Below are 15,244 nucleotides of genomic sequence, written 5' to 3' on the forward strand. Positions count from 1 at the left end.
ACTATGGGACTCAACTGCTGAGGCCATTAGCCCCTATAACTTAAAACTAGCTAAACCTAACTAACCTAAGGACATCACACACATCCATGCCCGAGGCAGGATTCGAACCTGCGACCGTAGCGGTCTAGCGGTTCCAGACTGCAGCGCCTAGAACCGCACGGCCACTTCAGCCGGCAAAATACGATGTCATTCTATTTACATTTACAAATGTTTATATGAGAACCGATAGTCGGTGCTATCGGATGCAGCACAGGGTTTTGCCGCATTCGGCTGGTGTGTGACAAAAGTCGTTTCAGTATCCGTATCAGATTTAGGACACATTAAACATTCATTTTTTCAGCTTTACTGTAGTAATAAGAAAATAGTGGAAATTCGTGGAAATTAATAAAGGTGTAAGAGAAGAGTGCCCACGTTCACTTTAATTATTCACCCTATCTCAGGAAGGAAATGTAGTGAAGACGAAGAGAAAGACATAAACGAGGCTGGCTAAAACGTACTGTGCGTAAATTTCGGAGGCGACGTCGTAATTCTAACAAACTGCCCTACCGATATAGCTAGAACGTTCAAGATAACCTTCCAAGTCCTCAAAAACCAGAACTAAACCTGAATCTAAGCAGAATAAATTTATGATAATTTCAAAAAATACTAATGACCCCAGTGAGTACAAAGTTTTAGATACCTTCTGAATTAAGCAAGTAAAACGGTTCTGCTTTGTAGGTAGCGTCATTATATAAGAAAACAGATACTTTCAAGCAGGCAAAAAGATAAGTGTTTTTGCCAGTAAAGCGTCAGGAAGGAGAAAAACCCAGTAAGAAATGACCCTGTAAAAACAGAAATTGATACAGTGTTTCTTGAACGGCTATACGCAACCAACGAAATGTTGTATGCTAGAGAAAAATGCTCAATGGAAATGGTGTGAAGGTAACTACTTGGGACATGAAAGAAGTAACACTACAGTTATGGAAGAAAGCATTAAAAAGAAATATCTGCATGAGGAGATGTGGAAGAAAAATATTTGGTCACGTTTAGTTAATTAGAAAATGCAACAGAGGGAAGTTATCAAATCTGAAAGAGAAAAGCGACACCCATACAAACTTCCTTGCTGATCTAGAGAGTATTACGGCCTCGTTTATATCAGCATATACATCTACTGTCTGCAAGCCACCGTTGAGACCTGGTACTTAGGGAAAGACATGATTCGGTGTGGATGGAGCCGTAGTTACAGTTGGTTGCTCAGTTCTTTTTCTTTTTTTTAAAAAAAAAATACGTACACGTTATTTGGAAACTATTGAAAATCAGTTGACAATAAGCAACAATTATCAAATTTTACTGTTAAGACACAATGTATAGTAAAATAATTGTTAAGTATGTTGCAATCACGGCTGAATGCCTTATTGACCAGAAATTCAAATTCCTTGTCGACTGAAGGTCCCAATAGTAATAACTCAAGAAACAATTTGACGGCTGAAGGCCCTGACAGAAAATTCTTAAGAACCAGTTAAACATCTCCAAAAGATAGTAAAATATTTTTAAGAAAGCCAATCATCAAAATTTTACGATTAAGAGACAACATCTAATTAAAAATTCTGAAGACCATCTGCGTTCAACGCTAAAGGCCTTATTGACAAGAAATTCAAATTACTTATCGGTTGAAGGCCCCAATAGTAATAACTCAAGAAACAGCTGGACGGCTGAAGGCCTGGATATCAATCTTCGAAAGACATTTAAAGAACAACCATCAACATTTCAGTGGTAACATATTTTGTCTAATTAAAATTTGTTAAGAAGTTACACTCACGACTGAAGGCCTTATTAACAAAATTCAAACTCTTTGTCTGCTGAAGGCCTCAACAGCAATAATTCATAATAAAAACAATATTTTTAAAAAGATCATCACACTCTGACCAAATCAAGAGGGAAGTGGGCCTCAGACAGTGCTCCAAGGATCGACCTTGGAAAAGTCGCTCAACTTAGCTTACGATGAGACAGGCAGCCATGAGTTGTATTCACTTAACTAGATGGCATCACAAACTAGTGACAGTTTAAACGCACACTATCATTGCGGTTCAGGCTCTCAGTCCGGAACCGCGGGACTGCTACGGTCGCAGGTTCGAATCCAGCCTCGGGCATGGATGTGTGTGATGTCCTTAGGTTAGTTAGGTTTAAGTAGTTCTATGTTCTAGGGGACTGATGACCACAGATGTTAAGTCCCATAGTGCTCAGATCCATTTTGAGCCAGACTATCATTCTGGCAAAATCTACCTAACGTCTGATAACCAATACAACGATGGAATAACCCAGGCAAGGCGGAACCTGCGGACAGCACTGCATCTTGAGAATATGGTGTTTAGAACATCCAGAAGCAGAAGGAATCACTAATACCAAAGTATTCTGAAACAAATCAAGGAGACGGTTGAACTACACGCCTTACCGGACAGCAGCGGCAAGGTGAGGAAAGGTACACGGCCTCGAAAATACGCTAACCTCCAGGGCAGGTAACTGGGGCGTTAGTGGCCACTAGGCAGCAAAATACTGCTGGTTGAAATTCACCAATAATAACACAAGGAATTCAATGATTAATAATAAAAAGTGGAGGATGGCTAATTAATTTCGCCAACTCCAAACACTCCACTTGTTGCTCTTCATGTCAACGACCCTGCGAGCAGAAAAGTGCGAACAAACGGCGTGATCTCAAAATAGTGGAGGTTTCACTACTAGGTTTATGTTCACTCAACTCAAACGTCCTGGGTTTCGTGGACAACGAGGTTTTGGTCCTCGCAACTACAGCCCGTCGATGTGGCCTTGCCTGTGTGCCACCAGCGGTCCCGGCATGTCATGGCGCTGCCGGACCTCCGCCCCAACTGAACTCCCCAACACACTGCGACCCAGAAAACACTTGATGTCCCTCCAAAGATAGTACCACCATACTAGATACCGATGATCGCTGCTGCTGCTACTTACGGATAGACAATACTATCAAATGTAGTGGCGCCAGTAAATACAAGAAGAAAACGAGACGCCACTATCCCCGCTATTCCTATTACACGATGCCAACTTACCACTGGCACCAACGCGATCTGCAACACGGCTCAACCGTATCGTGTGTAGTGGGGTGGGGGTGGGGGGGGGGTACTTTGTGTACCACTGTTATTAGTGATGAGACAACTGGCTACTTTTAACGAAGAACTGGTCAGTAGTGAAGCAGTTTTATCAGCTGGATGAAACAATGAATGAAATTAGTCTCTGCAACTATGACAGCTATATGACTGTTTTCTCTCACTTTCCTGCCTTCAGTGATTAAATTTTATGTGAGACAACCGAATGATAAAAACAGTTACGTCAGTTATATGAATGTTTCCATCCAATCTCCGTCTACGAGTGATTTCACAAATATAATTTTTTAGCCTTTTCGGTTGTGTATGAACCGTGACTAGGGTTCCCAGCATTTGTAGATAGAAATAAAGTATCTCACATCAAGAAGAGGCAAATGAAATCGTGTTTGGAAAAACGAAGTACTGTCAGAATTTATGTAAATACTTACTTACATCGAATTTTTCGTACTTCCGGCATTAAAAATCTTCTCTATTTCTTATATATTATACTACGTATTTCTTAATTAATTCTCACTTGTTTGTGTAGGGTGTATCTACAGAGGTTTAGTCCATTAAAATCTCGGTAATGACGTAAATGAGTTAAGAAAACAACAGGCAGGGTTCCTAACTTATAATCTCACTACAAATATCTAAAGATTTCAGCTGTTCACGTCAGTAATACTCTGTTAGCCGACCATTAGCATGAAACTGAATTGACCTTTAGTAGCCAAATCAGTGAAATGACATTTTTTGTTTTGCCGATGGAAATGATAAGAAATGAAAGTAAATTTTGTGATATCATGTATAGATAAAACAAATAATTGGTATCTGGACACCTCAAAATTCAAAATTCAGAAACGCTATGTAAAGCTCACTTCTACTTTGTGCAATAAGACATGCTCTGCTTTGTACGGTATAGTCATAATAGCCGGCCGCGGTGGCCGTGCGGTTCTAGGCGCTGCAGTCAGGAACCGCGGGACTGCTACGGTCGCAGGTTCGAATCCTGCCTCGGGCACGGATGTGTGTGACGGCCTTAGGTTAGTTAGGTTTAAGTAGTTCTAAGTTCTAGGGACTGATGACCTAAGATGTTAAGTCCCATAGTGCTCAGAGCCATTTTGGAGCCATAATACAACCCCGACACAAACAACTTCTTATTGTCACACGTTTGTGCATGCACTACTCTCGTTGTGTCTCGCGTCTGCACATGCTGCTCCTATAACGTACCTCGTCTTCCTCAACTCCAATTTCTCCTCGATTCTTGCCTCACTCTGGCCCGTTTTCATAGAAATGCAATTTATCGGACTATTATTTGTCTCTCTGCACACATTATAGACACTGTATTACGGTCGCAGCCTCACTATACTTTCAAAACTATCAACTTCGAAGTATTTCTTAGCTTAGAAAACATGAATAGAAATAGAACTACAAAATAAATGATATTCAGTTTTAGTTAATTGGATCTCGTGTCCCCTTGGTAAAGTAGAGTTAATCAACAATATACCATGGCTACGAACGATGCCTCACCTCTGGAAACATGTAAACAACACTATGCCCCTGTCGTGCCTGTTATCGAAAGCTCAGTAGGCTATTTCCATTAGCGTCTGCTATTCAGTTCGATATTACCACATCTATCCGAATGACAAACTAGCTCACGTTTCATCCAGTCACGCTTATTTGATTCAGATGAAACGGTACAACGTCGTATCGTTTCGTCAGTCTCACAGCTGATCGCTCCTCAAGCTCTCGTCCGGTCGCTGCTGTAGAAGCGTTGTCTCTCGTTCTGTCGCAAGCCACGTACTACTCACACTGTTTTCACTCCCTCTCAAATACGTATGTCATCTCTCCATAATCCACTTCCCTCCATTTCTTTAATGTTAAAGTGCTTATTGTTCATTACGGGAAGTCCTCTTGGTTGGTTGTCTTGATATTGTCAGTAATTTTCACCAGCGCATGGCCACACCCTGGGTGTCTCGTTGCTTAGGAGTTCTTGAGGGCTAGTTTATTTAAATAATTACCGTATTTGCTATCGTTCACTGGACTGTTAAAACCTCTACACACTGTCGAATAGGTAATGAGAAAACTCTCCTGGCATGTTTATCTCTGATTTCGTGCAGACTTACCAGCAGCAGGGTCTTAAATACTCTTCCTACATTCTGTCCACTTCCTGCAGATCGTTCTCCTTTGGATATCAGAAGCGCAGACTACTTCGTCTCTCAATAAGATGAGGGATCGAGCTCGCACACTGAGATCCATCTGTCGCAGTTTATATTAGCCTGTTTTCTGCTTAGATTGAATTGTCACAAAATATCGAGAATTTTTCCCAGACCACCTTTATTTTGCCATTCCTGTGTTACTATTGTGCATGGCAGTGATTAACCGAACTGCGTTTGTGTACATCGTATCACTGTGTAATAGTTTTTGTACGGTCGTTGATGTGAGTAACAGACGTAATGAACACGTTTCAGAGCGAGAAGCTGACGAACTCTGCCTTCAGCTGCGGCTGGGTCAACACTGACGCTCGTTTCACACGCAGCCTCGTCATCTTCATGACGACGTCTGTGCGTCCGATCGTGATCACGGTGGGCAAGACGTGCAAGCTGTCGAAACAGATGTTGCTCCAGGTGAGTGACACCGATGTAAAGTATTATCAAAGATACTAATAAAGTTGCCCGTTACAGGTGATCATATACAAATTACTCTTTTGTTTGATGGTAATCTTTCTTTCTGTGGAATGCGATATGGACCATGCGTGGAAGAAGAAACGCTGTGATGTGATATTTGATTAGCACTGAACATTGACTCCACTTTAAATAAGTAATCGGCTGTAAAGATAGTACCCACTTAACAAGCCCTGTATCACAGAACAAATTGTTTTACGTGCTTCGTTCTATAATACGAAAGCGAATCGTGTATCAGCATGGTTTCCTAGTCAATTAAATATCGAATGGCCAGTCTCTACGCGATCCGTAAGTTTGTAAAAGGAATTTAGGAACATCCTGTGAATGACCTCTCACAAAAGAGGATCGAGAACATGCAGATGATTTTTTGATGATTTGGTTTATTCCAGAAAATTTACGAAAATTGGAACGATTTACACAGACTAACGTCCCAAAAACGCTTCAGGCATTTCAAGTGCACTTATCAGTCGCCATCTACTTCTTACATGCAGTATCTTAAAATTACCATAGTTTCATGGATGTGAACGGCTGACGTACCTTTTCTGTCCTAGAGTTCTTTGTAATGATGAAAACGTCTATTACTTTCAAGCTCTTGTTGCATGTATGATGAAATGATTGCTAAAATATTTTTTCTTCTTTCTTCACAGGTTTTAAATGGAGCGTACGGCTTACTGAATATGCTCTACTATCTACAAAGAAGCAAATGAAACAGCATCTAAATGACAGACGTGAATGACACTCTGAATATAATGCACATTTTAATAAAGTTGACGAAATTTATATGTTGACTGTTAAGCCTTTGTTGCAAGTACACCACTCAACCGTCTTATTACGGGGTCTGCTGGAGGACCACTTAAGATGACTAAACATGAAAGCGAAGTATAACTATTCAAGTAGTAAATAGGCATCTGCATTTTTCATATGTTCCGCAAAAAATGATTGTCTCTTCAGTATGGGGTCTTTGGAACGAAAAATGTATATGTATATGTATATAAGTTGTTCAAAATAAAGATTTTTCGTGCTGGTAACATTGGAAAATTGTTAACATTACGGTATATGTGCTTCTATGATTTATAAATAAACACTTATATATCAATAAAAGCCGACGAAGTGAAAAACTGCACTAACTATGCAATGCATCTGCCCGTTTTGATCATTAAGTTCCACAGAATGACGTCTAAACATCTTGACTTAAGATTTGAAGAACTCAGATGTTTTAATTTTTTCTTGTACTGTAGAAAACTTGATCGTCTTTAATATGAAAAAAACTATTTTCACGTGCGCTATATAGTCTAATACAGTATTGGTGGTACAAACAGCGTTGACATTTAACGGAACCATGATTGTACAGCAGTTCGGTGTGAATGTGAACAATCAAACACGTTTTTCCTGCAGCTTAGAAAGGAAAAAGCTCCAGGAAACGGAGCACATCAGTGCCAGTCCGGCTCTACGGTACACTATGTTCTGGGTCGTGAGTGTGCCACGCGCAATGCTGCAGAAAAGAACGCTATACACAATGTGATCGAAAGTATTCTGACATCTATTAGTGGATGTGTCGATGTGTCGATGTCCACACCTGTCTCGATCAGAATGCCTTTTATTGGCGATTACCGTTTCGATCTGCCCTGTGGATCAGCGTCAGGTCTGGAGTCACAATGTGCAGTTTGTCAACAATGGTACGAATGACCACTGAAACTGGCAGCCGTCAATAAAAGACCCTGCGATTCAGACTGTGTTTTCTTATTTATTAATTCAGCTTAAATCGCTGAAGCTACGACATGGTGTCACTCGTGGAAGAAGGTGATGTCTGCTTATCTGCAGGTTTATGGCAGTCCATTCCTTAAAAGAAGCCGAAACTAAAGAAGGCAGTGATGTTGGACGCTGGGGTCTTGATTGAATTCGACATTCTAACTCATTCCAAAGCTGTTCCATTGGGTTTAAGTCGGGATTCTGGACATAAAAAGTCCAGTCCAGGAATATTCTTATCCACAAATCATTGCCTGGCAGTTGCTGCTTTGTGACAGGTTACGTTGTGTTGCTGGTACAATCTCGCTAGTGTGCGCAGTACACAATTTTGTAAAATGTGTTCATATCCTTCTTAATTTAACGTTTTCTTGAGTGAAGTAAGGGGACTACACGCTAGTTAGAAGAGCACCCCTTACCCTCCGTACTTCACTTTTGGCACTACATATGGTAGCAGGTAATGTTCCCGAGGCGTTCGCCAGTCCAAGACTCTTCTACAGTAGTGCCACAGGAAACAGCGTCTTTCATCCCTCTACATCAGTCGTTCACTCGTTTCCAGCCATCCACTCTCCGGCGGCGTCGCTCTCAAGCGTCGCTTAGCATTGACTACAGAGATGCGGGGCTTGTGAGGAGCTGCTGAACCACAATACCACGTTCTCTTTAACCCCCCTACGCTCAGTCACTGCGTCAGCCGGACTTCTGGTAGCACTTTGGAACTGATGAGTGATTCCTCCGCTGACTTGATGCTGTTTCTTATGAAACGTCCCCTTAGAAAAATTATACAGGACTGTGCTTAAACTGACACACAATATCTTTAGCGCAACGCAATCTGACTTTCAACAATCCCTACAAAAGAATGGCCCTGACTAAGATTAACGTATACGTTTCACAAATCACTTACCTCACAAATATCTTCGTTACTCAAGCTACTGCAATACAGCGAGCGCCACTACTACCAGCAAAATAAAAGATTCAAACTAATGAAGGCACTAACTACTGATAGGCATAGTTAGCAAATGAAAGATTTTAACACAGAACAAACTATTTATTTACCTTAATAGTAAAAATATATATAGCAGTTCATGACATCCAGTCTTACAAATTTCAAAACTCCGCCATCTCTCTCCCCACGTCAACCACTGCTGGCGGCTCACCTCCAACTGCGCAACGCTACGCGCTGTTAGCATGCAGCTGCCGCTGCCCAACACTACAATGGCAGACAACAATGCAAACCAGCCACAGACTGCACACGGCACAGCCAGTGATTTTCATACAGAGCGCTACGTGGCGGCGGCGTTACCAATAAAAAAACCTAAACAGCCTACTTACATAGCCCCCATGCACCCCACAAAAAATTTTACAAATTGTTTTGGGCACTGGCCAATAATGATTTCATAAAATTTTTCATAATTACAATAACAAAGATATCAAATGCACACACTTATTGATACAATGTTTGTCAAAAGCTAAAATTTTCTCACAGTCCATAAAGACAGTCCTGATCGTTCATTGCAGTAAAATTGCAGTGTTTTTCTCAAAGTCTGAGCAATAAAAGGAATTGCACTTGGAAGTAATGGATTTCTAAGCAGTCTTGAAGAAGTAGTGTTGTCCTTCCAACAGAAAGTCAGTGCTGACTCTTGACATGCAGACAGGTAATGGGCCACTACAGAGCAAACCAACAGCAGAGTCGGTCGGAGTTTTGAAGAATATTGGTAGGTAGGTCAACACAGAGTAGACCCATTGTAGTCCTCGTAGAGATTACGGTATTGGTGGGCCATCAGAGTTGCACACCCACTGCAGTCCTTGTAGAAATAATGGTATTGGGGAGTCATCAAAGGTGTAGACCCACTTCAGTCCTTGTAGAGATAGCCAGCAGCCATCTGTTTCACTGTGCAGGCGCACAATCACCATTGAAGAGCCTTGCGGATAATATAGCAAGTCTATAACCCACCACTTGTCCACTCACAAAGTTTTTGGAATTGTCCTTAGAACCAGCAATGCTGTTAACCAGTCCCTTGCTGAATTATCAACACACTTGCAAACACTATCAGTCCCTACTTGTCACATATTGTGCATATACTATGACCAACAGAAATGTGTGCAGTGAAATGTAATTTACAAGTTACTTAATTTGATGAACTGGAGTCAATTACAATTTTATAACATAAGAATACAATAACAAAGGTACAAAATATATCATTAAAGTACATAACAATACAGATAACATTTGTAGTAGTACAGGCTTTACAAAAGAATCGAAATAGCAAATACATCAGTGTTACAAAAATTACGACATAAGTACATACATAAGAGATCAGAATATCTTTTGAAACATCAACTTCACACATGAGCATTAGAACAAAACAGAATAAATAATGTGTAAACATCTTTACAAAGTAAATAACATATTATTAATGCAAATTATATTTGAGGATAACAGTATTCCTCATCATAGTGAATGTAGCTTAGTATTAGAAAAATTCTGCAATGTAAGTCTTATCAGATAAAGACATAAAGACCAGTAGAACATAAATACACAAGGGTACACAAACACATAGTCGGATAACAGAAGTAAAGGACAGGGTTTGTTTTCAGTGTAACATTTGGTACTGCAGTATAACTCAAAACTTCATTCTGTAGATCTTTCGTCATATCTCAACATTTGTTTCCACCAAAAATATCCTATCCAAGCATGCTTTCTGTATTTTGTTCACATCCTCTTTCAAAAATCGTTTTTATCCACTGTACACAACTTTTTTTTGGCCAAATTATTTCTTATAGCTTCTCAATGCATTTCTTCCAATTCATCACAACTCGTTCTCTTTTATAACCTACCACATCTTAAGCTAACTTAAAGCTACTGAGCTCAGATGCTAAACTAAGGGACGAGGCAATGCAGCAGCACAAAACAATTAATACAAACAGCAATGACAAAAAAAGGCAAGTAAGCAAAGCAAGCAGCAATAAATGTAATAACTTATACCTAAACATGACAAACCCGCAAGCAAAAAAAGTAGTACACAACAACCCAGATAAGGGAAATGTATATTCACATCTTAAAGTCTATATAATTGAAGTGGGGCACCACAAAAATTTATTGTAAAAAAAATATTACCATGTACTTGAAAAGAAAATTCCGTATGCAATTCTTGAGAAGGGAAATGTCTTTTTGAGCTCCTTCGCTTTTTTTAAGTACATCATAAAGTTATTATTTACTGAATCTGTAGGCATAAAATATTTATATTAGTACATCCATTAAATTTTGTAGTAACAAATGCTGCAGTGCTGCTAGAAACTAGATATTAAACAAAATAGGCAAAGCAAGGCGTGAAACGTCATTCGCTAGCCATATGGCATTTCATAGTGCAGTAAACAGTCTTTCAACTAGCAAGACAATAGACATGAAACGTTTCTCATCATTTCATTTCAGTAAATATCATAAATTAAGAACTCTACAGTGTAATCATGTTTTCAAGTTTGAGGGTGTCGTATTTACGATGCTTTCTACAAAGGAATGTCAATAGCGAGGTTAATGCCTTCCTTTTTTTCCACCTGTGCCTCTGAAAGGCACACACTAATGACTTTTTCTAAAGGCGACTGGCACATGTGGCCGTTCACAACGAATTACGTCACGGTCACTTACCTTTCTTACCGAAATACACTCGTGGAAATGGAAAAAAGAACACATTGACACCGGTGTTGTGTCAGACCCACCATACTTGCTCCGGACACTGCAAGAGGGCTGTACAAGCAATGATCACACACACGGCACAGCGGACACACCAGGAACCACGGTGTTGGCCGTCGAATGGTGCTAGCTACGCAGCATTTGTGCACCGCCACCGTCAGTGTCAGCCAGTTTGCTGTGGCATACGGAGCTCCATCGCAGTCTTTAACACTGGTAACATGCCGCGACAGCGTGGACGTGAATCGTATGTGCAGTTGACGGACTTTGAGCGAGGGCGTATAGTGGGCATGTGGGAGGCCGGGTGGACGTACCGCCGAATTGCTCAACACGTGGGGCGTGAGATCTCCACAGTACATCGATGTTGTCGCCAGTGGTCGGCGAAGGTGCACGTGCCCGTCGACCTGGGACCGGACCGCAGCGACGCACGGATGCACGGCAAGACCGTAGGATCCTACACAGTGCCGTAGGGGACCGCACCGCCACTTCCCAGCAAATTAGGGACACTGTTGCTCCTGGGGTATCGGCGAGGACCATTCGCAACCGTCTCCATGAAGCTGGGCTACGGTCCCGCACACCGTTAGGCCGTCTTCCGCTCACGCCCCAACATCGTGCAACCCGCCTCCAGTGGTGTCGCGACAGGCGTGAATGGAGGGACGAATGGAGACGTGTCGTCTTCAGCTATGAGAGTCGCTTCTGCCTTGGTGCCAATGATGGTCGTATGCATGTTTGGCGCCGTGCAGGTGAGCGCCACAATCAGGACTGCATACGACCGAGGCACACAGGGCCAACACCCGGCATCATGGTGTGGGGAGCGATCTCCTACACTGGCCGTACACCTCTGGTGATCGTCGAGGGGACACTGAATAGTGCATGGTACATCCAATCCGTCATCGAACCCATCGTTCTACCATTCCTAGACCGGCTAGGGAACTTGCTGTTCCAACAGGACAATGCACGTCCGCATGTATCCCGTGCCGCCCAACGTGCTCTAGAAGGTGTAAGTCAACTACCCTGGCCATCAAGATCTTCGGATCTGTCCCCCATTGAGCATGTTTGGGACTTGATGAAGCGTCGTCTCAAGCAGTCTGCACGTCCAGCACGAACGCTGGTCCAACTGAGGCGCCAGGTGGAAATAACATGGCAAGCCATTCCACAGGACTACATCCAGCATCTCTACGATCGTCTCCATGGGAGAATAGCAGCCTGCATTGCTGCGAAAGGTGGATATACACTGTACTAGTGCCGACATTGTGCATGCCCTGTTGCCTGTGTCTATGTGCCTGTGGTTCTGTCAGTGTGATCATGTGATGTATCTGACCCCAGGAACGTCTCAATAAAGTTTCCCCTTCCTGGGACAATGAATTCACGGTGTTCTTATTTCAATTTCCAGGAGTGTATTTACGACAGCGGTTTCCGCTACAGTGACAGTATCATATAAAAATATTTTCACAGGTTGATAATTTGCGTTACAAATCTGTAGAAACAAAATCCTTTAAATATAATAGTGTCCAAAAAATTTTCACCAGCATTGTAATCCATTCATGCATTTACATACATTTCATAACTCTTAAAGTACGATTCTTGGTTTCCAACCACCTTTTTCACAAACCAGAGTCCCTAACCACTACTCATTATTCCTTACCTTATTCATCGACACTTATTCAATATTTCATCATAACAGATACGTAGCATAATCAAATAACTCATATAGCATCAGCTTATTGATCATAAACATACCGCAACATCATAATACACATAGTCATCGTAATAATAACATCATAACACCTCAGTCAAATTCTCAAAATCGTCGTAGCTTCCTCCAATAATTTCAAAACCTAAAAAAATTCTCTGTTCATGTCAAAAGTGTCATCTGCCTCAAACGTACTTTAAAAATCATGATCCCATACCAAATACATCATTCAAAGCTCTCATAGTATCACAATGGTTCTGAAAAAATATGAACAGTTCACTAAGTACAGACAAAATACAATTTCGTGAGTGTGAAGTAATCCAACTGTGTAATTGCGTAAACAATGTGTCACTGATGTAGAAAAAACATTTGTGTCTTAGTTAAATAATCAGATAGCTGTGTAATTCTGTGTTAGAGAAATATGGTACCGATGTGTAAAGGTGTATAAGCAAATACCATATTAGCTAGGGCTCCTTGTGCTTGCCACACACATGGTACACAAAGTAAGCGTGTACCCCCCCGAGGATTAATGTAATTATATCCTCAGGTGTTACAGATTACAGCAATGGAATGAAATGTATCACGGAATACCTTTGTATCATTGTACTTGAAATATCTTTAAAAATATATGTTTTAAGTACAAAATTAATCACTCAAATACGTGTATTGTAGCGCTAAACTGTGCGTCTTGTTGTAAGATAATCTCTGTGCAAGTGTCGTAGTTATCGTCCTCCGAAAGCTAAGTTCTGCAGAAATCAATGTACTTACCTCATGATAAGCAAAAGTGAAATGCTTTGCGTATAGATATCGTAGTTACTACGCTTATTGCTGTGATGAAGTAATTACTGTACTGTAACGTATTGTTGTGCTACAGAAAAGACTGTCTCATTGTAGCTATATAACAAAGTTACTACTAAAACATGTTTTCCTTTCCAGAAGACTTCAGAAATACTGTGCAGATATAAAAAAGGTACACCGCAAAAGCACAATGTAAATTGTGTCACACATTAGTAGCGTCGTGATATAATCGTGTAGCTATCAAAGAAACCAAATGCTAAGTCATCTTTAATCTCACAGAAAGTACTTCAAATAAAGAATGTCTTTTCAACTAAACCAAAATGTTGCATTAAAATCTCATTAACAGTATATGTCCTAAGTATGTAAGCCTTATAGTCGTTACGTAATCGTGCAACTAGCAAGCAAGAATGTACAAATAACAACACTGTGTCGTCTGTTCACTATAACAATGCATTCGTAATTTCTGTTTAAAAATGTTCCCTACGTTCTAGACTGGATAGTTAACTTCAAACATTGTTGCATGTTAACAATTTTTTAGTCTGACAAAGCATACTATTAATCTAAAGTGAAAAGTTATATGGCAAAGGCAAAGTTAAAAAGCAGATTATCTTTCAATAAACGGTTTTACATGTGAAATGTAATACAATCCTTTACTCTTCCTAGTGCTCAGAGTTAACTTGAACGCAATTATCATGCGGTATACGTCGGTAAAGAATACTGGAATTTTTCTCAAGGTTAGCGTGTATGTTATTTTTCTCTGCGCCAGCCTGAGCACGCGTCTGCCTGCGGTGCGTGTCATTGTCTGTCTCTTTGTTGGCGCGCGCCGTTATTGGGATTAGGAGACCTAACTTCTACAAATTCACCTTGCCGAGAGGGCCCAGCTCTGTTTGAATCCCGCCAGTTCTGATGAAATTCCGGTCTGCCGTTATGATTATATTGTCTGTCGTCATGTCGGTAGTTCCTGTAGTTTCTTTCCTGTCGGTTAAGTAGTGGAGAATTTCTCCCTGAGTTATCACGGCGCAGTGGACCCTTGCGTCTGAAGTTATTCTGTCTCCCGTGATAATAATAGTTCTGGTTGCCATATTGCCTGTTTCTATGATTGTCTCTGTCATGTTCATTACTACGGAAATGCGATCTTTCTCTGTAACTATTACTCTGCCAGTGGTTGTCATACGGGTGGTGTCTCTTTTGGTCACGATTTGTGTTGTGAGAATTGCCTTGTCGTGTCCAGTTATTGTTTCTTTCACCGCGGAATTTGCGACGGATGTGACCTGTAATTGATGTGTTCCTGTTTTCGCGTTCCGCGATTGTCAGTGTCAATTTCTAATTCTTGTAATAGCCCCTGAAAAGCTTCAATGTCGTCTTTGCAACGTCCTGCCAAAATAATATGCTGTAAATGTTCTGGTAATTTGATTAAGCAAATGCGGATGAGTTCTGAGGGGCTGTATGGGTTTGACAGGTACTGATTCTTGTGCAACATGTTTTGAAAATATTTCACAAGACCGAAAAATTCAGATTGTTCGAAATGTTTCATCATTATGATGCCATGTTTCAC

At 40.9% G+C, this 15,244-nt stretch overlaps 1 protein-coding gene across 1 annotated transcript in view; it reads left to right on the forward strand.

The window, feature by feature from the left end:
- Positions 1-6,489, forward strand: part of LOC126278793 (uncharacterized) — a 38,612-nt gene extending 32,123 nt beyond the window's left edge. The window contains exons 6-7 of the mRNA XM_049979100.1: positions 5,558-5,713; positions 6,418-6,489. Of these exons, the coding sequence (XP_049835057.1) occupies positions 5,558-5,713; positions 6,418-6,477 (216 nt within the window). The 3' untranslated portion in view covers positions 6,478-6,489. The remainder of the gene's footprint in view (positions 1-5,557; positions 5,714-6,417) is intronic.
- The last annotated feature ends 8,755 nt before the right edge of the window (positions 6,490-15,244 follow it).

The sequence above is a fragment of the Schistocerca gregaria genome, chromosome 1 (genome assembly GCF_023897955.1).
Source record: "Schistocerca gregaria isolate iqSchGreg1 chromosome 1, iqSchGreg1.2, whole genome shotgun sequence".
Taxonomy (NCBI): Eukaryota; Metazoa; Arthropoda; class Insecta; order Orthoptera; family Acrididae; genus Schistocerca; species Schistocerca gregaria.